Below are 24808 nucleotides of genomic sequence, written 5' to 3' on the forward strand. Positions count from 1 at the left end.
GTGAAGAAGAACATTCCTGCTACTCAACGACGCACGCGGTCGTCGACAGGGGGTGTTGCGCTGAGTTCAAGTCCGCCAACGACGCGCAGACGAGGGAGGCGCAGTTGATTATACTCTACTTGCGATATTTGAATATATTCTTGTTATTTATTTAGCCTTTTCCTTCATGCACATTCGACAAGATACCCTCGCTGCAGCAATCATGAGCGTTGATGTTTGCTTTGTTATTTCCTATTATTGTTAATTGACTATATATATTCTTTATAATATTGTATCATCTGTTATAAAAGTAAAGATGAATTGTAAATACTTAAGATGGTGTATGTAAGACGCGCGGTATTATTAAACCCCGCTCTGTGATTGGCCCGCGCAGCTATCGGCGATAACATCCAATCTCAAAAAGATCATCAAGACGTCATTGGAGACCACTAGTAGCAACACAAGAAGATAACAAAACAAACAAAACTTGGAATAACGTGTAGGAGAAGACAGTATAATTAGTTTGTCATATTTCAGATTCAGTATCTTTTAATAATTTATCTAGATCAATCTGTGTATCGAGCCAATTGGATCCACATTCCTCTTCGACGTCTGGGCTCATCAAATAACAACAAAGCGTCATCTAACAATACCAAACCATAAACCAGCTACATTGAAACCAGTCCATGCTGGCCAGACCATTAAAAACAGAGAAGAAGAAGAGAAGGGGCAGATACAACAATGCAGCGGTCCATCAGCCTGGCTCGTTGCGCAGCACCGCCATTGCATGCTGTACCCCGCCCGCTGCTTAAACCTATTAATAACCATCCACCCACGCATATTCCTCCTCATCGTCATCGTCATCCTCTTGCTACTCTTTCCTCCACCCTATCTGCATTACATAAAAGCTCACCCCCTCGCTGCTGTAGCTGTAACCCGCATTGTTGCGCGTCTGGTAAAGGTACCTGCAGCTGCTGTCATCAATCCACCGCAATCTCGTCATCGCAACCCCGCAATTCCTATTCTTCTTCCAGCACCACAAACCCATTCATCATCAACAGACGCTTCTTATCCTCTTCATCCTCACTATCCAGAAATAAAAGCCTCATCATGGCCACAGAATACAAACTCAAGGACATCACATCCTTCAAATCCATTCCAAACTTTGAAAAACTCGAGTCTGAAGTCGACGGGATCGAAAATGGGAAGGTCCTGCTTGTGCGAATCGACGACAAGGTCCATGCCATCAGTCCCAAATGTACGCATTACGGAGCGCCGCTGAAATTGGGTGTTGTTGCGCCGGATGGACGGATAACGTGTCCGTGGCATGGAGGTAATCTCGTTCTTTCATACTTTTGCTGCTGGTATTGATATTGATCTTTGTAGCTTGCTTTGCTGTCTCGACTGGTGAGATTGAGGATGCTCCGGCGCCGAATCATTTAAACACATTCGAAGTCTACGAGAGAGATGGCGCGGTGTATATCAAGGGTGAAGAGAAAGCCATCAAGGCCGGACAGCGAGATCCCAATCTCTCATGTAGCTCATCATCTCAGGAAAAAGTCGTCGTGATTGGAGGGTACGTGCTATACCTATACCCCAAAGATCTTCTCATCTAACTCGAGTATTAGTGGAAGCGGCAGCCTGGGCACCGTGCAAACACTGCGAGAACTCAAATTCAAAGGCAGCATTACTCTCCTCACCAAAGAATCCAACCTGATTATCGATCGCACCAAACTCTCTAAGGCATTGATCGCCGATGCCAGTAAGATCGAGATCCGCCCCGCAGAATGGTATCAAAACGCTGGCATCGAAGTAGTCCACGACGAAGCCACGGCCGTTGATTTCAACTCGAAGACTGTCTCAACAAAATCCGGCAAGTCATACCCATACACAAACCTCGTCCTGGCTACAGGTGGCATTCCGCGCGTTTTGCCATTGGAGGGCTTCAAAACCCTCTCCAACATCTTCCTCCTCCGCGATATCCCCGACGTCGCCGCCATTCTGAGCGCTCTCGGCGAGGAGAAGAAGAAAGTCGTTGTTGTAGGCAGTTCCTTCATCGGTATGGAAGTCGGAAACGCGCTGGCCTCCAAGAACCACGAAGTCTCCATCGTGGGCATGGAGAAAGCGCCGCTGGAGCGGGTCATGGGCGAGCAAGTCGGCAGGATATTCCAAAAGAACCTGGAAAACTCCGGCGTCAAGTTTTTCCTCAACGCCAGCGTCGACAGGGCCACCCCGTCAGCATCTAATCCATCCATCGTCGGCGCCGTCCATCTCAAGGACGGCACAGCTCTCCCCGCCGACGTCGTCATTTTAGGCATTGGCGTGCGTCCAGCCACAGACTTTCTCCGAAACAACCCCTCCATCACCCTCGAAAAAGATGGCTCCCTGGCAACCACCGAATCCTTTTCTGTCCCCAACCTCGACGGCGTCTACGCGATCGGCGATATCGCGACATACCCCTACCATGGCCCCGGCACAGCCTCAGCTGGCACTCCAGTTCGCATTGAACACTGGAACGTGGCACAAAACGCCGGGCGAAGCGTCGCCCGCTCCATCATCAACTCGGGCTCAAAACCAAAACCATTCATACCCATCTTCTGGTCTGCACTCGGCCAACAACTACGCTATTGCGGAAATACATCCACTGGATATGACTCCGTTGTTCTCAAAGGCGAGCCCGAAAATGCTAAGTTTGCCGCCTTCTATTGTAAGGAAGGGACAGTCGTGGCGGTGGCTACGATGGGTATGGATCCGATTATGGTGAAATCCGCGGAACTAATGCGCAGAGGGCATATGCCGAGTCAGAAAGATATTGAGGGCGGTGTGGATTTATTGAAGGTGGATGTTCCGGAGCATATTGCTATGTAGACAGATCAGTTAAATAGTTGATATACGAATGTTATGGAATAGTTTTGATCAGTAATAATGTTAATCAATGATAAGATATTGTTATCAAGGTTAGGTAGGTATTAATTATAAACAGTATTCACTAGAATGAACTCCTGGGCGTATAGCCATGTATCTGCAATGCCAAAAATATACCTGACATGGGCTAAATATATACCAACAAAAGAAACCACGAGTGTCCGGGTTGCCAGCTAAGATAAGAAAGGGGTATCATAATGAAGGCTCAGTAAACAAAAGCAAGTAAATGAAAGAATCCACCAATATCAAAATCAGGTCGTATAAAAAAGTGACCTACTCCCTCAAACTCTCTTCCAATAACGCCTGATCCAACGTATTCACATGGATCGAGATCGGTGGTGGCGCAGCAGGGAAAAAGCCTGGAATTGGGCCCTTTTGGTTAATACCGGAGGCTCGCATGAGTAGTGGAGGGGCGGATCGTTTGAGTTTGGTGATTGATGGGGTATCTGATGCGGTTGCTACGTCGGAGGAACGAGCTGTGGTGAGGGTAGATTCACTTGACAGGCTTGCGATATCGGCGTCGGGTTGTTGTTGTAAGTTGTGGGAAGGAGATGGTGCTACGCCCCATCGTCCCATCACCCACCCGCCGACTTTGCGCCCGATGGTGCTTGCTTTTCCGGTTATGGGGATGGGTTTGGTGGTTGATGTGCTAGATTCGGAGGAGCTTAGGGTTGAGGTTCCTGTGGGAGTTGGTGGGAGTAGCATGTTCTTGGCGGCTACAGTTGCGAGTAGAGAGTGTGATGTTTTTCGAGATGGTGCACGTGAAATTTTGTCAGCCGTGATGTTTGTCGTCGATATCACTGGGGGAGTAGAGGACAGTTCAGTTCCAGTGGACACCACTCGTCGAGGGCGTTGGTAGAAATATTGGGAGTTCATAGCGACTAAGAGCTGCGAAGGACGGTCACGTAATGTGTGTATATCCATTCCAGATATAGAGAGCAGGCTTTCGTGGGATGATGATTTTCGGAGAGTGTGGTATTGCATGGGTTCAAATGTGTCTTCCGTAATGTCTTCTGTGATATCCGGACCGGGGGCGTCTTCATTTTGCGAGTGCATTTCTGTCGTTGCATCCGCAGTTTGATCTTGCTCTTCAACTGAAACATCCTCCTGCTCCTCGGGAATAGCAGGATGAAGCCACATATCGTCATTGGCAGTATTAGTGATGCTGGGGACTGGTACATCTTCGAACTGCCCAGAAAAATCTTCTTCGCCGTCCATAGATGGAGAGGCAAGTCCTTGTAGACCCGCCGGCATAGAGAATGATCGAATCGACGCATCAGATATGCGATTCTTCCAAGTCCCTATCTTGGGCGAGGTAAAGATAAGACTTTCAGGACTCGATGGACGGGATATCTCGCTTTGATCTACAACATCGAATATCGACGATGGCTGATAAGCGGAGACAGGTGAACTAGCCAAGGAAGTAACTCCGGAGGAATGAATAGGATAGCGTTGAGAAGGTGGAATGGAGGCGGAGGTTTGAGACATGATTGTCGATGTTGAGGATGACGAGTGGTGTGAACGATGGAACGAGGACTTGGGGGTATGCATTCCAGATGTCACCAGTGACGGTCGCTTCTTCTTTGGACGACGGAGAGGCTGTTTGTCCTTCTTGGCGCCGCTGATAGAAGATGTGGGTGAATGGTAGTGATGATGGAAGTGGAATTCTTGCGAAACAGGACGAGGCTCTTTCGACCTGAGCTCTTCATCCAAACGTGAGGCATTCTGTCGGGATCCCAGGTCATGGCTATTAAGCGGCTGATGCTGTAGAACTTGCTCGCGGAGATTCTCAACTTCCTGATTAGAATTTTCAAGCAACTCTCTCAACTCAACAATCCCCATCTGCAGGTTAGCGTTGTCCTGTAAAATGTCGCGAACAAATTTCGATACCACCGGAGCAGTGTTACGATTGCGATCCATGGCCGAAGTTGCTGCAGCACCTTTGAGCCGTCCAGCAGCCGAGTCGAGTTCGCGCTCAACGGCTCTTCGCCGTTCCATGCGCTCCACAATCTGCGTATGCTGCTCCCTCTCCGTCCGCGCTTCATATTCGAGTTGATCTAGCTGCTCCTGTAGATCGCGCAAAATCGTCTCTGCTTTCTTCCACCTGTGCACCGCCGATTTCTCATCCTCTTGGGTTAGAATCAGCTGTTGCTGTAGCTGCAACTGTTCCGCTTCAATCGCACTCAGCTGCGATTCCAACTGAGCGGCGCGCGCAGCCGATGCTGCTAGCTCGTTCAACTCCAACTGTGTTTGCTCCAAGCGATATGTGAGGGCCTTGACCTCGGTGTCAGAGGTCGCAACAGCGTGATTCAACCCCTCCAGCTGTTCGAGCAGGCTGCGGTTCTCCTCGACAATGCGTGCGTTGGCGGCCTGCATCTCCATCCGGTCGTGTTCGAGACGCTCCATTTCGGAAAGCATGCGCGCGCGATCAGATTCGGCGTCGGAAACGTATGCTTCATGCCGCTGCAGCAGAGCCTGGAGGGAGAAGGTTAGCGACATGGTGTACTATTCACAGGACATGACAACAAAGGCGAGCAAATGAAGTAAAGCAAAGTAAACAGAGCAAAACATGAAGCATCCAGTTTCCAGTTCATTTTCTTCTGCAACCTCACATCTCGGAATACAGTATCGGAGGAATGCCTACCTGACCAAGACGGGCAGCAGTCTCTAGATCTTTCTCAAGATCCTCCAGGGCCACATTGTTGTGCTTCAGATATGCGCAGTCCACACGGCCACAACAGCACTGGAGAGTGGATGAATCAACATTTTTGGCGGATTCGGGCTGTCCTGGGAGGAGGTGTGGAATGTGCGGGCGAGCTGCTGCATCGTGATTGCTGGCTTTGGCGTGGTCATGCGGCTGGCTGGAGACGCCGTCCATCTCTACCACTACGCACGCTATCCAGCTGCCAGCTTAGCTATCCCAGTAATTCCAACTGTCCTCCCTGGGAGGTAATCTGCGTATTGTCTCTCTCAACAGTGCTGGATGTATCATAAACGACCGCTGCTGGAAACCGTTCACATTCAGCTGTTCCTTGATTGCAAGCCGAGTCGAGGCAGGAATGAGGAGAACTGCCCAGGCGCGTAATTAATATTACCGTATTGTCATGCCGTTACGCGAGATTCCTTTTCTGATTGGGCAGCCCGCACGGCAGGTGACAGACGACTATGACGCCATAGAAATCAGGCACCCCTCCCTTCCTATCCAATCAGGCAAGACCGCATTACATGCATAATACTATATAAGTTAACTAGTACATAACTAGTAACTTAGTTACCAGCCACCTTATTTTTCTCAGCCCTCCACGTCGCGGAGTTCCGATTAGTCGGCATTAGTGTCGCTACTTCAGACAATGGTTCGATATCATAGGCTTGGGCTCGATGCAACTACTGGCAGATGCATACGACAGGTCATCTACCAGTACCTCAAGAGACACAAGAAGTGCTATAGAAGATACGTCACTTATTGTCCATTTTAACAATGAGCTGGGCTTCTCGCATTATAACGTAAAACATGATAAATGCAAGCATGGTATAAGACATAGTATTGGGATAGTACAGTAGGCTGAGAAAATTTCCAATCTTTTACATTGTCTGTGCGCAGGATCCCAAGAAGTCTGTAACTTCAATCTGATATAAATTATTGTAAATGCAGGCAAACGACCGAAAATCTTAATACTATATTCAGACTTTTCCCATGGGTATAATAGGAAGAGTATATCTTCTCACTTGAACGAATAGTTGAGCTCTCTCGTCTAGTCATTGCGATTCGCAGTATCACGTGCTCAGAAAACCCTAACGATTCCCAAGTTTTGAGTCCAGGCTTCTATGCGCCTTCTCATGGATACTAGAGGGGACTTGAAAAATAAGTACTTTGAGGTCGGAGAAATATTTCACAGAGAGCTTCTTTTTCAAAATTAATCAACCCCACGATGTACCACTAAAGTGCAGTACTACGAAGTGATTAAGATTTTACAAGGCTGTCATATGATGCCTACTCCTTCTTTGAAAAAGAGAGGTTAATAATGTGGCTGTGGGATGCGACCAATTACTAACTTTCAGCCATTGAGGTCAATCACGGAGGAGAGTGTTCTTCTCACCATTAGTTGTGGAAGAATGGATTTTCAAGTAGACGGAAGCAACGGTTACTGTCACTTTATCTGTCAGCACCTTCTGTTTCATCATCCTGTGCGTCAGCCGCAATTCGATGGCTGCAGAACTATTTGGCAATGAGAATGGGTCTGTATTAGCCCTCAATTTAAGTGCCTTCAAATTGCAGATCAGAGGGGATTTTGTGAACTCAAGCCAGTCCATTCAAAGGAGTCTCAACGCCACGTGCACTGGTCTTCAAGACCATACGGCTTGTCCTTGTTGCGGGGGCGCAAATAACTTTAAAAGATGCCATATTATATGTAGTCTAACGTTGGACTGGGGTTATTTTCCGTTAAACATGCGCTTTCCAGATGGAATTTGATCTCGGGTTTGGCAATGTCAGCAAGTGAGTATGGTGTGGCCACAACCATCTCATTGAAAACCAGCCGCATTTATTTGCCTGATCGATAAGTTGGAGAGATCTTCCGTAGCTCTGTGATAGGGGTCTGAAGTGTTGAATGTAGGGTTGAATATGTGGCAAGCTCTTTGGCATCCAAGGAGCCACTTGGCCGCACCAAAATCAAAGCTATGGGAAGCTTAATCCAGGTTCTAAGTAGACTTTTGCTCTATCCTTCCACCCGTGTTTCTTTGTTCGGTATGCTATATCTTGGACCGAATATGCAGATATGAAGCTTGTTAGTTGTTGTGGGTGTTCGATGAGCGAACACCTGAACTGAACTCATTGCGGATGGCACTAATGATGCCTTAGGCACTCAATACTATATCATCGCAGTGAGAAGTGAGAAGTCTTACTTGTGGCTTGTTTCTCTTTGACGTTTCTCAACCCAATGTTTGACTGCCCAGCCCTCATGAATCATACTGTACATCTTCATCAGGCCGTTGAATTTTCGAATACCGCCATTGAGATGTCGCAACCATCTGTGGTCATACGTTGCAATTGTGACATACATCTCAGGGCCATCTTGAGAAACAAGAATGCCTCTATCTCTGCTATTCACGACATCTTGGCACTAAATCAAAAATTTTGTTGCCATTCCAATAGATATGGTGATTTAAGGCAAGCTGTTGAGGAAACTGAGTTAGTTCTGCCCTTGTTGTGTATGGGTTTGACTTTTTGTAACTCGTGATGCTTAGGATAGCATTTTATCCATGCCACTATTTCTACGGCCTCTTGCATGTCAGTCTTTATATATTCCTCCCTTCCGCGAGCCTTTTATAGCCACCAACTGCTGGACTGCACTTTGCGTTTACCCGACGCTGGTGATGCCGCAGGTGGCATCAAATTTCGATATTTGTCTTCGGACATCATACTGGTAAGTATAATGATGATGCCGAGGGCAAAACATTGAGGATGAAGACTGGTTTACAACTATATATGTTGTGAAGGCTGCTTCCTTCTCGCAATTCCAATATACTCTCGTAGGAAAATCACCCATGGATTTCAAGAGCTATGTGTATCGAACAAGGTCTGGAAGTCGTTGTATGGCGTTGATGACTTAGAGTCATATCCATCCATCTTCTCAAGTTTCTCCCACATATTGTAATGTAGCGGAGGATGCTGTGCTTGTTTCTCGGGTTGTTATGGAATCCGATCCGTTCACGCAATTCATAAGCCTGACCAACTTAATAGGCTTTGATTACTATTTACTGACATTGTCAAAGACACGGATGATGTGCGGTTCGGTTCGAGACAAGATGTTGTCCGCCCTGTACGCACAGTGTCGTACCGATTTGCGGTTGGTCCAACAAGTGGTTGTTATTGCTGAATTCAAATCTTGGAGCTCATATTGGATGTCAATCGATGTTATCCAGCTAGCTGGGGAGGCCTTCTCTTCGCTCCCCCCCCTCGCACACACAACTCCGGCACTATAGAAACTCTGCAAATTGAACAATGCGAGTACCCCCTCCTCCCCCGGCCTCTCTCGAGTGAAACTCTAGACGCAATCTGCAGTATTCTGACTGTAAGAACTTCGAGGCTCGTGTATTCCCCTTCGATGGGACTGAAAGCAGGAAGCCTTTGATAACTGGCGCGAATCGAGGGCCAATGGAGTCTCCAATTATGCATAAATCTACGAGGGCCCCAATGATCTTTCTATGATCTAAAGATCATATCGGTGTCTTGAATATGAAGGGCCACCGAATGGTCAAAAACCTTGAAAATATTTTCAAGACGACTTTTTAAAAGAAGTAGTAGCAGGGTCGAAAGAAGTTGAAGATATGCACAGCAAAGAAGAAGAAGGTGGGCTTCGGTAGTCACCGCGGATTGCAGGATAGCATTTCCTTGATCAATTTGATTTTTGACACGTTTGAGGTGACGCTTATGCTCTTGGAGGCGAAGAATTGGGTGCATGGGACGCCGGCACTGCAGCTGAGTTCGAGGTCGTACAGCGTTTGCTGTGTTGGTATTTAGTCTTTGTGCTGCGACTCAAGAAGGTCGAGGAGGCGGTTGAGATAGCTATAGTAAGACGGGTGTCGTGCGAGGATTAGGTCCATTTGAGGTAGCGTTCAGCCATGCTGTTATATGCTTTTCTGACATTGTCACGAATGGCGTTGGGCTCCATTATTAATTTGATTCAGGTAGGTCTAGATTCTGGGAGGAACTTAACGGCGCAGGTGTCTGACTTACAGGTTCTTGTTTAGATAGGCAAACTAGTTTTCGGTCACAGGAGTAGGACTGAAGACATCCTCATTAGAATTCTCTTCCGAATTTGGGATTTTGCTGTCATCGGTTGTAAGTGTGATTTTGAGCCCTTCTGATCTGGCAAGAGTGAATGTAGAGCGAAAGTGAAACATCGCCCTTGGTCGTGTTCCCGTAGTGATCGATTCCAATGATTGCGGGGCTTTCGTTATATATGCGGTGTTTTAGGGCAAGATCGATAACCTGCATTGCTGATTCTGGCTTATACATTTTGCAAGTAGCGAATATCTCGTTGACCCTCGTCGAGGAGCTCAGCGGTGAACGTGCCACTTTCTTGCTCCCATTCTTCATAATGTTGAGAAGGAAATAGTGGATATCAAGTGAAAGAACTTGCTCCTCCGCATCCGCAGTTTGGGCCAACTTCTCTTCAATCTTGGCGATCTTTTCACCCCGCAGCCGAATTGTCTCTAGGTCGGCTTTCTGGCATTGTGTCGATATAACCCAGTCAACCAGCCGCACCACCGTGTGTTTCAGACAGCCTTTCTAGAAGGCTAGCAACCTTATCGAAAGCATACAAATAATGGGGATCCACGCAGTAGATCATGTGATTGCCCGTCTTCATCTTCCGTAACGACAATTCCGTTTCTGTTCTCGTTTTGTTCTATATCTGAGGCAAAGAACTTACGAATCAGGGTGACGAAGCAAGGGATCTCGCTAATGTCCTTGATCTTGTGAGGATATCAGATTCTTGATACTGATGTCAGGAAATGAACAAACAAGAGGAGGAATGTAATGACGTGAAATTTCAAATAAAAGGCAACTTTGGAGGTATCTGTGTTGTTCTTTTCGACTTCAAAATGGAGAGGATGAAGGTTTCACAGATCAGTATAGAAGAAGAAATATTTATTAGCTCCCAGAGTTGTGGTAGTCTAAGTCGTATTAGTATGAGACGTAAGTACAAGGTGATATATACAGATTCAGTGAGAAACTGCAAATCATCTTCACTCATGTTGCGCTGTTTGACCTCGTCTGGTAGGTCTTCCGCAGTTTGTAAGTTGCGTTGGCCTGCGGCTAATTTTTTCTGGGCAATGGCTCTTGATACTTAGGTAGTCGCGTAGATAGTCAAAGATGTGGCTGCCTTTCGTCATACTGTGACCCAGCGACGGCAAGCATTCAAGGGCATCGGACTTGGTATATGGAATTCAGGCTAGTATTCGCCCTACTGACAGATTTATTGTCAGGACAGCTTCCTGATCAAAAAGCTGCTTGATTGGTTCCAGGGTATGCTTGTTTATTAGGTGAAGGATCTTTTCATCACTCCAGCTACTCATGGTGGGTAGCCAAGACTTCTGCTTTGGGAACTACCTCATTCGTTGAAGAGTGGCTCGAGTACGCTCTTCCAAGACAGGAAAAGATTTCTCCCTGACTTGCACATCCATTTTAGTTTGTGAGGAATGGAATGTATCGAAACGACTATTGGTGATCTTATTAATGAGTGGCCATGAATACAGCCGTTCTCCTTATCTCCCAAAGTGTGTATGACCAAATCTCGGAATTTGGTATGTCGTAAAACCAAGAGGAGCCTAGCGACATAATCCAGTTGAATCTGAAAGGCAGTATTTACCCACTACTTAAAGCGAACTGGCTTCAAGATAGAAATACAACGAATTTGGTGAGTTTGATAAAGGTAGGGAGAGCGTTCATTTTGCTGGACTTGCTGATGCTGGTATTCAAGTTGACCTGTTGGACAGCTTGGCTGTCAGACACGAATAGAAGATAAAATAATGCCTCCTTCAATATTGTCGTACGGAGGAAATCACCCGGTAGCTTAATATAACATATACAACCATTGGTCAGCTTACCCATCATATCGGTGCCGGGATGGGAATCGAGTTCGAAAATTGGCTCACTGGGCACCACGCATGTTCCAGAGTACGGCCTGCTCGTAGTGCGATCGCAAAAGGGGATCGATGACAGCTCTAGCATCGCCAGGTTGATGATATACGGAGTATCGCAGTTGGGCATCTCTGTGAACAAACACCATGAGGAAGGCAAGTCCAAGTTACTCCCTTGGCGAAGGAAGGGCCAGTGGAGTTCGGATAACCTCTGAAAAATTACGGCAGAGGCGAGTGCTATCCGTCAGTCAGGAATATAACTCAAAATCTCTTTTCCTGAGTTCAACTTCGACCGTGACTCGGTATATCCGAATTCCAAAACGACTGTTGGCGCATTTCGATGACGCCCTCTGACTCAATTTCTGCATCTCCCAGATTCCCGCCTTGCAGGTTGCGGTATGAGTATAGCAAGCTCTACACATTCACAAGCAAGATTCCAACAACAGCTTAGCAACCTATATCTCTAACGTGTCTGGAAGGTGGGAGGACAAAGGAGATGGTCTAGTATCTGTTGATGGGCCAGTGGAGGAATGCGGTCAGTGTTAGCGCGCTGTTGATGCCATTGAAAAAGGACCGGGAATCGAATGATTCCTTGTTGTCGCTGGGATTCAAGCGCCTATATTCGACAACTACATGGCTCATGAAGTGCCAGACAGCTTGGAGGGTCCATAGTGAGTGCAGTGACCAATCTAGCTTCAATAGCTTCTCAAATCGGAAAGTGAATCAGAACTGGGTGTGAAGGCTCTTTCGATTAATCGGCGCCATGCTGTAGTCAACCCAAGGGGCTGCCTGCATCAGCGTCCATGCTACTCAATTCTTAGCAGACTGCTCTATAGTACCTATTTCCTATGGAAGTGTCAGCGTGCTTACGAAAGAGATATGGACGGGTACGTACCTAGTGCAGTCCTACATCTACATAGATCAATGTGGCAATGTGGCGGTGAGGAATGTCTGAAGAGGGGGGTATAATATAGATTCGTCCTGATGGGAAAGATAAAATCTATGAAGAAATTTAGAGAATATATAGACGCTTGCAATAGCCTACCCCTCCCCAACCCAAGAAAGGCAAAAGGCAGGGTTTGACTGCGGTGCCGTGTCTGGAAGCGGTATACAGACAAACTCGGTTCCGTCAGTTATGGAGTAGTATATTCTTTTTGTCTGCAGTGCATACAGTATACAATGCCCAGTATAAAGCACTATAAGTATCATAACCAAACTGCCTCCCCACTCCCCAACGGCATTGGCATAACATCCCAGCCAACCCCCACCCCCTCCACGCTCGCCGCATGCTTCAACGCCTTCAATTCTCCAAATCCACTCATCCTAGTCTCAAACCAGTCTTCCTCCACCCTCACACTGGCGGCAGGATCAGGAGACTGGTACTGCCCCAGCGAGCGGAGCCATTTCATCACGGCGGCCAAGGACACTTCCACCTCGTACCCACTAGACACCGCACCGTCATCGCCGTCAGGAGAGATAGTAGTGAGGGTGAGTTGACGGTATACCGCCGCCATGATGCCCGTCGCAAGCAGATACCCACTCGCATGATCCAGCGCCTGACATGGCATCGCCCTCGCCGGCTCGCCCATCCCCATATGCTCTGCTTCCGACACACTCATCCCCGACACCGTCTGCACAAGCGAATCATACCCTCTCCTCTCCGCCCAGGGCCCGTCACGGCCATACGCAGATAGACTCGCATACACAATCCCCGGGTTCATTCTGGCCACATCATCCGGCCCAAAGCCGTGGCGGGAGAGACTACCAGGGCGGTAGGATTGGATAAACACATCCGCAGACCGGATTAGTTCGATTAGTGTGGCGCGGTCAGCCGCCGAGGATTTGAAGTCGAGCCGAATACTGCGCTTTCCGCGCGCCATGTCCCGGTCGAGACCGGGCTGAGAGGGGAGGTTGGCGCTGGTCACCCAGAGCACGTCGGCGCCGTGGGCGGCGAGAACGCGGCCAGCAACGGGCGCGGCCATTACGCGACTGAGTTCGAGGACACGCAGGCCGCGGAGACACTTGTCGGCAGCTTTGGTCAAGTTGGGAAGGGCAGTCTGAGTCTGTTTCTGGCCGGTTGACGGTAGACGGTGAATTAGGATGGGAAAATCCGGCACGGCGCTTGCTTGCGGATGGCCATCCCACGTGTCATACGCCCTCAGCGCAGCAATCACAGCGCCGTTCTCATGAGACTTTGTCTCGAGGTCTGTAGCTGTCCAGGACTCGCGGATGGCGCGCCCGACCTCGTCTCGCGATACGCCAGCCGCAGTAGCTGGTGTTGAAGCCAGCCCTAACATGCGTATAGCTGCATGCTCATGATGCGGGAATGCATCGTGGATACGCACATACCCGTCATCAGCGGTACGATGCAATCCGCCTATTCGGCCCCAGCTTGAGGGGGGCGGGAGGGCGTTGAGGGTGTATAGTTTTTCAGAGAAGAATTCGGCGAGGGCGTGGGCTTGCACCACGGAGACGCGGGGGACGTCATCTCCATCAGCTTTACTTGCTGTTCCTGCTGTGGGGGAGTATGTTTCTTTCTAGTAGCGTGGATGAGAGATGCAGCTAGGGCTGAGAGCGCAATGGAACTTTGAGCGAGGATGTCAATCTTGAAGGACGATGGGAGAGGAGAGCTGGTGTTGGGCAAGTGGAGAGAGGTTAGGGCTTGGTTGGGCAGGTGCAGGCCGCGCCAGATGTAGGCCACTGCATCAGCTGCGGTGAATTTCGTGCGGTCTATCATATTATTGAATAAATTATTGAATAAGAATTGGGATAATTCAAACCCGAAGGTTAACTGGTTTAACAGCTGTGGTTTGCGGCTGTTTTATGGTTGTCGGAGTTTATTCCGAGCTCCGACTGGTATAGCTAATACAGCCGAGGCGAGAGTACTATCTTGTTGTCAGATACAACCCTAAATTATGAGTGTAATGTAATTTCTGACTTGTGATAGGATATTCAGTAACAATACAACGCATGCTCGCAATTTCAGACCCCGAACGACGCCGGTACAATAGATATATGAATAATGCATGCCCGTGGGCAATGATACAATTTGAGTAAGTAGTGCGTAATGAGGTGAGAGATCACAGAAAATCACCGCGGATATTAATAAACGCCCCGACGCCGCCGTCTTCGCTAAGATTGTTGACCAAAACCTCGGTTTGGGAGTACAGAGTTTCTATCGCTGCGGACGAGGACTTGCCGAGGGATACTATGTGGGTTAATTATTTTTGCCATTAATCAATTAATGACATAGGGGCATACCTAATATAGCTGAGTTCAGCTCGTCGGCAACCGACACACGCCCGGATGCATCTAGGTAATGGCCGTGGACAGAGGACCGCGGATCGGAGTATGCCATAAGGGAGAAAATATCGTCAAGATACTGCTTATCCCCCCCATGCCCGTCCGACGGATAATCCATTCGCAGCTGTTGGCCGTATTGAACGGCCTCGGTGAGGAGCTCCTGGAATTTGAGTGTCGAGTCGATCTCCTCCGTGTCCATGCCGTCTGCATCTGAATAGCCATCATGCATGTGGTCGTCGAGTTCCATGTCCTGTTCAAACAATTCGTTATTGTAGGCAACTCCATTCGACGACTTCCCTCGTTTCAAAGCTGTGCTAGATAGGTCGCTGCATCTGCACATCATTTCTAGAAATTTTCGACAGCGGAGTTTGAAAAGGATGTGAGGGTTGTCTTGTAAGACTTCAGAGAAATATGCGTTTGTGTGCTTCAAAGCTTTGTCGATATCACCTTCCAGGATCGCCGCACGGATTTCTACACCTAGTTAGTAACCGTGCACGATGATCCTACTTGTACACTCACTTTGCCGATTCGTTGCATCCAGATCTTCCTCCTGCTCATACGCACACAACAGTCGAGCCTGTCCGTTTTCAAGCGACTCCGACTCCTGGCGAACCTCCTCCGCAAAAGCTCGAGCAGTCTCATAGTAGCCATCCTGGGCCAGAAATTGAGCCACAAGCTCTTGGAGTAGAGTAGTTTCGTCTAGCGGAGGTTGAAGGTTGGCGGTGCTCGTTTCCGCCACCTGCGAATATAAAGTAGCCTTCTCTTTCTACACAGTCCGTTAGCACACTCAACCCACAATATTATATGGTATGGTTAACTCACTTTCACCATATCGTCAATATCAAACATGAATGGTTGTTGGCCGAAATTAGTTATTATATGCATATGAGGGTGCCTCTTAATACCAACGGAGGGATAAAAGCTAACGTGGCTGGAGGTCTGAAGATTATTGAATGCAACTCCTAGTACAGTCAGTATAAAATAGAATATATCGCCAGTAAAGGAGGGCACAACCAATTAAAATGCCGTTCTTCGTGAAAAAGCACGATCCCTTGGCGAAATTCACACCACAACCGATGGTATCATTAACCGCAAACGTGGGACCAAACGGACGGCCCTGGCCTTGGGATTCCCCAACGAAGGCCTTGCCGTCATCGCCGTGGTACGCCCACGACTCGCTGTCCCAGCCGGGGAGACGCTCCAGGGACGAGCGCGAGGACGAGAAACCGATCGCAATGACGCTGTTAGTTGGTTAGTTAAGACCCCACGCTGGTAGTGTAGGAAACATACGCATCCTTCGGCTTAGCTAAGACGGTCGTTTCGTAATAGTATATCCCCCATCGCGAGGCATCGAATGGTCGGCCCGCACTGAAGCAGCTTCATGGTCTGCCTTGTGCGGCAGGCCGATATATCGCATCTCCAAGCCATCATTCAGCAAGTCGAGACCATGATGCTTATCAGCATCATTCCAGCGCGACGGGAGAGGCTGTGGTTTGTCGTCAGTGGCGAGGTCCTTTTCGACTAGGTCATAGGTCATGCCCCGGTGCGAGGGCGCCATGCGGTGCAGGTTGACATGGCTCGAAGAGGCGGACAGAGACGGGGCGTTGGAGGAGGATTCTCGCTGGGCGGCGAGCTGTTTGGCTCGCTGGGCAGACTCCAAACGCGCGATGTATCTGGAATTGCGAAGGTACGAGGGGACGAAGAAGGAGGGGTCGGGCGAGGCGGGCAACGAGGTGGTGGCTGGATAGCCCGCGGCGTACTCGGGGATGTTTGCGAACTGCCGGGAGTAGGGAGGGAGCACGGCCGACCTCCTCCAGCCAGCGCTCGTGGCGCCGTGGCTCACCTGCATGTCTGCATCTGTATGGCGGGCTGGGATGGGCAGGATATGTGGTGAGAGCGAGTCGGGTGGGAGTGAGGGCAAAGAGCTCGGGAGGACGGGAGGATTAGTATTTCCGGGCTGGTACTGGCGCGAGTGCGAGGTCAAATCGAGAGTAGAGGCGGGGTGTAGTGGTTGATGCAGTTGGTGTAATTGTTGAGGAGATGAGACAACAGAAGCGTAGGAAGAGCGTCGAGGGACCGATGAGATGGAGATGTTCGTAGCAGCAGCAGTGCTGGTGGCAGTGGAGATACTACTACTACTAATACTACCGATGGCGTGGGCTTCCGGTAGAGCTCCACCTGAACGGCTGGGAACGGGCATTGGTTGTCCCACTTGCACTGACACTACTATACCTGGTATAGTATATGGTACAGTAAGTATAGTAAGGGCAGTAAGTATAATATGCTAGGGTATGGATTGTTTCAGTCAACAGCAGGTGACTTTCTCTTCGGGGTGCAATAAAGAGGAAGAACAAACAAGGGCGCTAAAGGGTAATGGCACGGATTACTGTGGTCACGCCCAAAGCGGAATTGGGTCAGGTGAGACTCAGGGATGCCTGATCAGTGATCGGTGATCAGGAGGCATGCAAGACTAATAATCAAATATGATTACTCTGGTTGAACTGCAGGCTATTGAGGAGGGGTAATACTATTTCAGGGCACAGGGTCATCACTAGAGCAGAATGCGGGGAAGCCCACTACATAATACTTAGTATAATGCTACGACTAGTAATAATTACATTGCAATGCACGCTGATGGCAATACGAAATGCCTGGTCTCATCCAGCTACTTGGATATTTTTCTCTCTTTACTGATAATAAAGTGATCACGGATCAGCAACCCGGAGAATCGCCTTGCCGAAATTCTTGCCCTCCAGCATCGCCACAAACGCATCGGCCGCCTTGTCAATTCCATCGTCAATGTGCTCTTTGTCCTTGATGCTGCCGTCGGCGATCCACTGTGTATTCATTAATACCTATGCTAATATACAAATACTTGAACCCAACAAGAGAGGGAAAAAAAAACTCACCGCGCCAATCCGCTCGTTGCGCTCCTTGTAGTACTTGGGCCCAAAGTTCGCGTCGCCGACGATGAACCCCTCGATTTTGAGGCGTTTGCTGATGATGTGGAAGAGGTTCTTGATGCCGTATCTCTCGGCTGTCCCATATTAATACCATACAAAAAAAATAAGAATAAGAAACTAGAGAACTCACCCGGAGGCAGGTTGTACTGCGAGATCATGCCGCACGTCACTACCCAACCGTCAACACCAACCACATTAACAATTGAATAATAAGGGGAGGTCACCAATCCGTCCATGTGTATTCATAAAATCCAGCGCAGCCTCCAATTGCTCGCCGCCAACATTCTCATAATAGATATCCACACCGCCCGGCGCCAGCCTCTTGAGCGCATCATGCGCTTTCTCCTTCTTATAATTCCACCCGCCATCAAACCCCAACTCATTCAATATAAAATCAAGCTTATCGTCATCCCCTACGCTGCCAATCACCCGTAACCCTTCATGCTTTGCAACCTGGCCAACAATCTGTCCCACGGCGCCCGCAGCCGACGAGACAAAGATCGTTTCGCCACGTTTCGGCTTGCCGATTTCATACAGACTCGAGTACGCCGTTAACCCGGTCATGCCTAATATCCCGAGGAAATTGGAGAGCGGCACGCCATAGTGGTTGTCGATCTTGGCTACCTGGTCCCAGTCCAGTACATCCTTGGTCGCAAGGCTGTACTCGGCGAGCTCGAAGCGGCCAAAGACAACGTCGCCAGGCGAGTATTTGGGGTAGTTTGATTTGAGGATTTGCACGAGCGAGTACGCTGTTATAGGCGCGTCGAGCGTGTACGGTGGGGAGTAGCTTTTGGCTTCGGGCGAGCGCATGCGGCCGCGCATGTACGGGTCAAGGCTGAAGTAAAGGCCCTTGACGAGGGCGCCGCCCTCCGGCGCAGGTTGGGAGAGGTCGAAGGGGCGGTCTTCAACGGCGATGTGTGTACCGGAGATGGGGACGTGCGTAGGCACTTTTTTGAAGATGAGGGCTTTGTTTTGGACTGCCATGGCGGGGTAGTTAGACTCTTAACGGTCAATTGATAGGTGAGAAGTAATTGAGGACCTCGGCACCAGGAGGATTGTCAGAGATAGACAAGTATATATAGGATATGGCTGAATTGAATTGAATCGATCTTCATTTGTAATCACCCTCGGCATACCGGTATACGCACGTAGGGGTCCAAGATCAGGAAGAGAAGCTTGTATAACCCGCTGAGCAATCACCGGCTCGCCGGCACAATTGCCCAATGCGGCCACGCCAGAGCAAACCCTCCAGTCAGCGTGCAGCATGGCTGATCAGCTCCACCGTGTACTCAGTATGTACAAGTTTCTGACATGTTCTAATTTTCTGATATTATATTCTGACATATGGTTCATGGGTTTATAGTTAGTATGGTGGTTCTGTTGAGTAATCAATCACCTAACTTTTCAATATTCAGTCAAGATCTTGTTATGCAAGGAGCTGGCTAGAAGGGGTGTATGTAAATGTACGAGAGTTTCATTCAAAAGAGAAAGGTGATGTCCAGTAATATTATACGTAATATATCAATTGATGTATCACTGCCTGCAAAAACAATACATATGTATAGTACAAGTACAAACTCCACGAGCTGCCACAAACGCCGAACAACCAGATACGCCCATCTATCCGTCCAACATGCTCTCCGTGCTTTTCATTAAAATGCCAGCAGCTATCGTACTGACAAGCAAGCAAACAGAAATCCAAAAAAAAAAAAAATTATTATACACACCCATCAACAGACTGTAGCAATGATTTGATCTGTTTGAATATTAGGCTGTCATCGCAATAGCTGGCGCGGGAGATTGTGCTGCGGGCAAGGGCGTGATATCGCTTTCACCCAAATTACTCTTCTCGCTCGGCACAGCGCTGCTCATTTGATTGGCCTTACTGTCACTATCCCCATTAATAGCCACCCCATTCGCCTCACCGTTTGTTTCCGGTGACTTCTCCGGCTTCGGCGTGCGCCAGCTCGACAAATCCCAGGCAATGCCAGTAAAACTCTTGAGCTGGAACTGCTTACGCTCCCACTTACGGCACGGCGCGCCAGTGCGGTCAAGAGCACGGAGGCCAGCGTTGATGGCACCTTGGTTGGCCTTGGGGCCGAGTTTGTGTGCTGGAATGAGTCTAGAGGAATCGATAGCTCCGTCGTCACTAGATAGAATATTAGCAATGACCAATAATAAGGGATAGGATAGGATGGTTCTTACAGTTTCCGTTTCTTGGGACCTGGTTTGCGGGCAGCCTTGGATGCTGAATCCCCATTCTGAGCAAGTCCCCTCTTTGTACCTCTCGAACCAGGCGCGCCTTTTTGCCGTTTCCCATCTGCATTCGCAGGTGTGGAGGGCGCGTCGGAGGCATTGTCTATAGACGACGCGGGGGGTGCTGGTTCTCCTGAGGTGGAAGAGGGCGGCGACGAGGCATCCTGGATCTTGTCCTTGTTGTCGACGGGTGGACTGTCGCTAGGAAAGGCACGGAGCAGGGCGGAAGGCAGCTTCAGCACGATAGCTCGGTTCGGCTGGCCATTGGTCTTTGACGAGGCAGGCATTTCGACGATGTGATTTTGCAGTGATAATGAGAGAAAATCGGATGTCGTTGGATCGAATATGGCTCGCTGGCTGAGGACAGCTGCCTGGTTGCGGACCGTTAGATACGATGTCACACAGGGGTGAGAATAAAATAGGATCGATCGACCGTGAGCGTGCCGAGTTGTAGGCGGTCGAGCGGTGAGGCAAACTCGGGCGGGTGATCAGGGTGTGCTAGGGTGCTGGTCTGTGGTGTGTCACCGCGAGGCAAATTCCTTGTGGTGAGGCCAGGCAGGGCGCATAATCCGACGACAGCTGGCGGCGGTGGATGGAGAGGCGATGGTGGAGGGCAAGAGAGAAGGGAAAGAGGAAGGGGAGAGAAGTGGACGGGGATGGGGATGGGGATGGCTGGAGGGAAGGGAATGGCGTGTCGGTTTCATTGTGGTTTGGTTTGGGTTGGACTGGGTTGGCTGGTCACTCTGGGCTGGCTTGGTTTGGTTTGGTTCTGTGAATTGCTTAGATTAGAGAGTGCGGCGTAGGGGGAGGACTGCGTATTGTATGTATCGCGGACGTATTTTACGCGGCTTCCCGACTGCTCATGACAATACTCATACCATTCTGCTGCTATTCTCTTATTTACAATTTTATGATCTCTGCCTACATGTTAAATATTAAATATTAAATACAACTTCGTACACATTATTACATTATTCTCTAACATCGGCCTACTGTTCCCAACCTGCCGTGCAACATTCCGCCGATCCGTGTCCCACGCTCATTGTTAGAGTTTTCTTTTTCTCTCGCCTCCGCATGATTCCATCCTATTCGCTTGGCTCGTTCGTGACGGGTCGTCAGTGATGACGCGAGACGGTGACTTATGGCTTATATTGTAATTAGGAAATCGAAAAACCGTCGACGGGGTGATGGGACAGTTGGGAGTCCGTTAGACTGAAGTGTTATGTTTCGAGATCTAGAAGTCCTGGGATCGATGCCCAGTCATCCCATTTTATTGATTTTTTTGGAAAAAAATAAGTACCCTGGGTGGTGGAATCATGATCGCGGTATTGCGGCCTGGGAATGGCAGGGAAGGGAGTGGGAATGAGTAACCCTACTTTTTAAGTCTCAGATTAACATACCTGCGGCTGGGTACACTGTAAACACTGCCCCCCAGTCTCACACCACCCGGCTAACACATCAAGCCAACCTGTGCACCTCAGAATCATCAAGCATCGCCACCGGGCGACTAGATTAGCACCAACCTAGACTTTGACACAGGAAACTCTAGCTGCCCACCCCAGATGTCGCCGTTATGACACCAGACACTGATCTCAGTAATTTTCAATACTAATGCCTAGGCCAGCTACAGTTTGTAGTTACCACACGATATCCTGAGAAATGTACAGTGTATTCTAATAAATAAATAGAATGTATAAATGTATACTAGTCTATATCCATCTATTCAATCTGCTCATCCACCCTCACCCGTCTCTGCTGCGCTCGAGTAACCGCTTCTTTAACCTCGGGTGTATTGCGCACACTTCCAAGAACCAGACCCTCCTTCATACCTCGGCGCAGCGTCGCAACGCTCTCGCGGTCTCCGCGAAACGGGCTCAATGTGAGATACAGCAACCCAGACGCCTCCGTATCGGCTATCTTCGACAGCTGCACCATCTGGCCTAGTCGTTGCACCGTCTGCGGATTCAGACCCGTCCCAGCTGCCGCCGACGCTGACTGTGCCGGTGTAATTTGCGAGATGAAGATGTGAATTGTAATAGAGACTCGCCGCGCGAGGGAAATGATTTGAAAGGGCAGGAGGTAAAACTTCGGCGCTGCTTGCGGGAAATACGCTAGCAAACTCGCTGGGATATAGTTCTGCGGCATGAAAATCACCAATGGCTGCGTCATCAGTACAAGTTCGAGCACAACCAAGCCCGCAAAGGTATAAAACCGCCACTACAGTAACCCATAATCAGTCTCCTTTGTAAATAATTATTGGTTCGCGCACTCACATATCGACCCCATGCCGACCAATACACAAAATTCAACACCACAATCGTTGCCAGGCCAGCTGTATACTGGACCAACGCCTGTTTCAATCCCGCATATAGAAAATCCTGCATCGTGCTGGAGTTGCGCCATTCGTTGACAGTCGGTCCGAATCGGTCGTAACCAAACCGACGAGCTGGGTCGAGCAAGGTATCTTGCGCCAGCTTCAGATATACAAAAACGCCCTCTGTACCGCCGCCATTGGGGAGCTGGTTCGCCTTGTCGGGATGGTATTGGGCGGCTAAGCGGCGGAAACGTGATTTAATTGTACGCTCGTCTGCTAGTGGAGATACCCCTAATACATTGTAAAAGTCCCCGGTGGCGCGAACTTGGTAGAAGCTTTCGTATAAGGTGTATACAAGATATGCGGTCACGACGAAGATGAAAATGCGTCGGCGATGCTTGTCGAAGCGTGGGGTGCCGGGTTGTGGACGAGGATCGCCGGCGCGAATGGTGATACCATAGTACACGCTTTGAAGAATAGAAGTCACATACTATATACAGATGTTAGGCCATTCAAATAACAATCAGGTGTCTAAGCGCCGTGAATAGAGCTGAATCGGTGTTGACATACGTTTGGCAGAACGGCCCAGCCGAAATACGATAACAAGCCTGACATTATGCCAACAGTCAAGCTGCTAGTTTCGGACCAGATTCTCGAATCGATGAGAATCTCTCGCCCTTCTGGTACAAGAGTGAACACCTATTGAGAACATCTCGGCGGCAGTGTATGCATGGTGTTCACCGCCTAGGCCACCGCCTTCCGCTTTTGTGACGCCCGCTGTGCATGAAAAAAAGTTTCTAGAGTTCTACATCGACATCACAGCACTCATTCTCATTTTTACGGTCGATTCTCTCAAAATGTCTGCCGATGCAATGGACATTGACTCTCCTCCTCCCAGCCAATTGTCCACAGACAAAAAGCGCAAGAACAAAATTAAGGACCACTCATCTTCCAAGAAACGAAAGCACACTACTTCAGACGGCATCAGCACGAATATCTCAGAAGCACCAAAGAAAAGTAAAAAGGACAAATCGCACGAATCAAAACACAATGTTGTTGTCGCTGAACCAGCTAGTAATTCGGACCCGAATTCCCCCTTTCGACTCGTCAATGCGACCATGTACTTGCCTCTCTCCCCGATATCGATCTCTCCGACACATGCTTCAGCGTCGCTCGCGGCGGAGCATCTGGCGCCGCTTCTGTTGACTTATTACCCTCCGTTTAAAGGGATTGTGATGGCGTACTCGAATGCCTCGATATCGAGCACACCCCCGGCGCCAGAACAGCTTCATAACAGCGGAGATAACCCCAAGCCATTGACTCTCGCGTTGACTGCAAATGAATACGGCGTTCTTTATCTATATCTCACCGCCACATTTCTAGTCTTCAGCCCCCAGAAAGGCCAGATTCTAGAAGGCTGGGTGAATGTTCAATCCGAGGGCTTCCTCGGAGCCGTTGCGTATAATCTCTTCTCTGTCGGTCTAGAACGGAAACGGCTACCTGCAAACTGGAAATGGGTTCCACCTGGCGCTGACGACGAGGGCGAGAGTGGTTCGGAAACGACAAGAAGTCACACCAACGGGCTCGCTTCAGCGCCGACGTCTGGAGATGAAGACGAGTCCAACAGATCGGAATTTAACTCTGCCAAGGAACATTTCACGCCTCTGCCAAAGCCAGTCACACGCAATCCTATAGAGCTGGACGAAACGCTGAATGTGGAGCAAGAAATTGAGGAATCCAATGATACCGGCTTTTTTCAGAGTGTTTCGGGCCATCGAGTCCGCGGAACAGTCCGTTTTCGAGTTCGCGATATCGATGTCATTCCGGGGGGGACCCAGACAGAGGGTTTATCAGCATCGAAGGCACGATGCTTACCCCCGAGGAGGAGGCTCAGCTCGCGGAGAAGGAGAATCCGAGATCTCCATTGTCAAACGGACGAGATGAGACAGCGTCGGCGACTGGTGGCGCTCAGACTAACGGCGTGGAAACCAGTACAGCTGAGAAGGAAAGCACCAGTCAGAAGAGCAAGAAAGAGAAGAAGGAGAAAAGAGAAAAGAAAAGTAAGGATAAGGACAAGTCCAAAAGCAAATCTAAACGAGAATAATTACTGTTCAATTTGAGTGATTTGCTATTTCGCTATTTCAGCAGGGGCATTATAAACGGCGTTTTAAGTTTTCATGTGGATTTTGAGGAGGCGACAACGCATACTACAAGCTGACATAGAGTTGTGTGGATTTTGCACAATCGCTACAATTTATTGAAGATACGACCATGGTTTTGAACATATTGCCGTTGCCAATGCATCGTATATTGAATATATCATCTCATTCTTTATTATAACACCCAAATGCGGAACAGCTCGTAATGATGCTGTTAAAAGCTGCAGCCTTACTTTTAGCCCCCACTTCTAATCCTCCATCAAGAT

The 24808-nt window shown here is 49.0% G+C and overlaps 9 protein-coding genes and 1 non-coding gene across 10 annotated transcripts; 3 read left to right on the forward strand and 7 right to left on the reverse strand.

Moving 5' to 3' along the window:
* Nucleotides 1-1089: 1089 nt before the first annotated feature.
* BGW36DRAFT_303658 (uncharacterized protein) lies at nucleotides 1090-2847 on the forward strand (the record flags this gene model as incomplete). Its single annotated transcript, XM_046211897.1, has 3 exons — nucleotides 1090-1312; nucleotides 1366-1555; nucleotides 1608-2847. The coding sequence occupies 3 exons, from the start codon at nucleotides 1090-1092 to the stop codon at nucleotides 2845-2847; spliced, it is 1653 nt and encodes a 550-aa protein (XP_046068388.1).
* A 48-nt stretch (nucleotides 2848-2895) lies between these two features.
* Nucleotides 2896-5939, reverse strand: BGW36DRAFT_387512 (uncharacterized protein). The gene is made up of 2 exons (XM_046217129.1): nucleotides 5549-5939; nucleotides 2896-5379 (listed from the first exon to the last, which is right to left on the reverse strand). Exons 1-2 carry the CDS (start codon nucleotides 5780-5782, stop codon nucleotides 3178-3180), a joined length of 2436 nt encoding a protein of 811 aa, XP_046068389.1. The 5' UTR covers nucleotides 5783-5939; the 3' UTR covers nucleotides 2896-3177.
* Nucleotides 5940-9736: 3797 nt separating this feature from the next.
* Nucleotides 9737-11677, reverse strand: BGW36DRAFT_431607 (uncharacterized protein; the record flags this gene model as incomplete). The annotated part of the gene is made up of 3 exons (XM_046221007.1): nucleotides 9737-10132; nucleotides 10228-10380; nucleotides 11315-11677. The coding sequence occupies 3 exons, from the start codon at nucleotides 11675-11677 to the stop codon at nucleotides 9737-9739; spliced, it is 912 nt and encodes a 303-aa protein (XP_046068390.1).
* Nucleotides 11678-12752: 1075 nt separating this feature from the next.
* BGW36DRAFT_363385 (CoA-transferase family III domain-containing protein) lies at nucleotides 12753-14284 on the reverse strand (the record flags this gene model as incomplete). The annotated part of the gene is made up of 2 exons (XM_046214460.1): nucleotides 12753-14062; nucleotides 14134-14284. The coding sequence occupies 2 exons, from the start codon at nucleotides 14282-14284 to the stop codon at nucleotides 12753-12755; spliced, it is 1461 nt and encodes a 486-aa protein (XP_046068391.1).
* A 343-nt stretch (nucleotides 14285-14627) lies between these two features.
* BGW36DRAFT_363386 (CTLH/CRA C-terminal to lish motif domain-containing protein) lies at nucleotides 14628-17050 on the reverse strand (the record flags this gene model as incomplete). Its single annotated transcript, XM_046214461.1, has 6 exons — nucleotides 14628-14755; nucleotides 14809-15327; nucleotides 15370-15616; nucleotides 15673-15812; nucleotides 15919-16091; nucleotides 16164-17050. 6 exons carry the CDS (start codon nucleotides 17048-17050, stop codon nucleotides 14628-14630), a joined length of 2094 nt encoding a protein of 697 aa, XP_046068392.1.
* A 189-nt stretch (nucleotides 17051-17239) lies between these two features.
* BGW36DRAFT_387519 (putative alcohol dehydrogenase) lies at nucleotides 17240-18974 on the reverse strand. The gene is made up of 4 exons (XM_046217130.1): nucleotides 18038-18974; nucleotides 17944-17982; nucleotides 17760-17887; nucleotides 17240-17687 (listed from the first exon to the last, which is right to left on the reverse strand). The coding sequence occupies exons 1-4, from the start codon at nucleotides 18795-18797 to the stop codon at nucleotides 17556-17558; spliced, it is 1059 nt and encodes a 352-aa protein (XP_046068393.1). The 5' UTR covers nucleotides 18798-18974; the 3' UTR covers nucleotides 17240-17555.
* Nucleotides 18975-19568: 594 nt separating this feature from the next.
* Nucleotides 19569-20473, reverse strand: BGW36DRAFT_45305 (INO80 complex, subunit Ies4). Its single transcript, XM_046221860.1, has 2 exons — nucleotides 20019-20473; nucleotides 19569-19962 (listed from the first exon to the last, which is right to left on the reverse strand). The coding sequence occupies exons 1-2, from the start codon at nucleotides 20354-20356 to the stop codon at nucleotides 19581-19583; spliced, it is 720 nt and encodes a 239-aa protein (XP_046068394.1). The 5' UTR covers nucleotides 20357-20473; the 3' UTR covers nucleotides 19569-19580.
* A 777-nt stretch (nucleotides 20474-21250) lies between these two features.
* Nucleotides 21251-21337, forward strand: BGW36DRAFT_t66. Its single transcript has one exon. It is a non-coding gene; the product is annotated as a tRNA-Phe (tRNA).
* Nucleotides 21338-21401: 64 nt separating this feature from the next.
* BGW36DRAFT_45321 (putative membrane associated DnaJ chaperone) lies at nucleotides 21402-23066 on the reverse strand. Its single transcript, XM_046221870.1, has 3 exons — nucleotides 22954-23066; nucleotides 22343-22873; nucleotides 21402-22286 (listed from the first exon to the last, which is right to left on the reverse strand). The coding sequence occupies exons 1-3, from the start codon at nucleotides 22996-22998 to the stop codon at nucleotides 21789-21791; spliced, it is 1074 nt and encodes a 357-aa protein (XP_046068395.1). The 5' UTR covers nucleotides 22999-23066; the 3' UTR covers nucleotides 21402-21788.
* Nucleotides 23067-23135: 69 nt separating this feature from the next.
* Nucleotides 23136-24797, forward strand: BGW36DRAFT_410817 (uncharacterized protein). The gene has a single exon (XM_046219157.1). It carries the CDS (start codon nucleotides 23241-23243, stop codon nucleotides 24501-24503), a length of 1263 nt encoding a protein of 420 aa, XP_046068396.1. The 5' UTR covers nucleotides 23136-23240; the 3' UTR covers nucleotides 24504-24797.
* Nucleotides 24798-24808: the final 11 nt, after the last annotated feature.

The sequence above is a fragment of the Talaromyces proteolyticus genome (genome assembly GCF_021365285.1).
Source record: "Talaromyces proteolyticus strain PMI_201 chromosome Unknown BGW36scaffold_11, whole genome shotgun sequence".
Taxonomy (NCBI): domain Eukaryota; kingdom Fungi; phylum Ascomycota; class Eurotiomycetes; order Eurotiales; family Trichocomaceae; genus Talaromyces; species Talaromyces proteolyticus.

What these genes read in the sequence shown, in the direction of transcription:
- BGW36DRAFT_45305 (XM_046221860.1), bottom strand. Translation starts at nt 20,356, where the DNA reads ATGCCTGCCTCGTCAAAGACCAATGGCCAGCCGAACCGAGCTATCGTG. An exon ending in GGTCCCAAGAAACGGAAACT is followed by an intron (nt 19,963 to 20,018) that starts GTAAGAACCATC and finishes TATTCTATCTAG; the next exon opens with TGACGACGGAGCTATCGATT.
- BGW36DRAFT_387519 (XM_046217130.1), bottom strand. Translation starts at nt 18,797, where the DNA reads ATGGCAGTCCAAAACAAAGCCCTCATCTTCAAAAAAGTGCCTACGCAC. An exon ending in GAATACACATGGACGGATTG is followed by an intron (nt 17,983 to 18,037) that starts GTGACCTCCCCT and finishes ACGGTTGGGTAG; the next exon opens with TGACGTGCGGCATGATCTCG. An exon ending in GCAACGAGCGGATTGGCGCG is followed by an intron (nt 17,688 to 17,759) that starts GTGAGTTTTTTT and finishes ATGAATACACAG; the next exon opens with TGGATCGCCGACGGCAGCAT.
- BGW36DRAFT_45321 (XM_046221870.1), bottom strand. Translation starts at nt 22,998, where the DNA reads ATGTCAGGCTTGTTATCGTATTTCGGCTGGGCCGTTCTGCCAAAC. An exon ending in GCTGGGCCGTTCTGCCAAAC is followed by an intron (nt 22,874 to 22,953) that starts GTATGTCAACAC and finishes ATCTGTATATAG; the next exon opens with TATGTGACTTCTATTCTTCA. An exon ending in GGTCGGCATGGGGTCGATAT is followed by an intron (nt 22,287 to 22,342) that starts GTGAGTGCGCGA and finishes GGGTTACTGTAG; the next exon opens with TGGCGGTTTTATACCTTTGC.
- BGW36DRAFT_387512 (XM_046217129.1), bottom strand. Translation starts at nt 5,782, where the DNA reads ATGGACGGCGTCTCCAGCCAGCCGCATGACCACGCCAAAGCCAGCAAT. An exon ending in CTGCTGCCCGTCTTGGTCAG is followed by an intron (nt 5,380 to 5,548) that starts GTAGGCATTCCT and finishes TTCTCCCTCCAG; the next exon opens with GCTCTGCTGCAGCGGCATGA.
- BGW36DRAFT_410817 (XM_046219157.1), top strand. Translation starts at nt 23,241, where the DNA reads ATGTCTGCCGATGCAATGGACATTGACTCTCCTCCTCCCAGCCAATTG.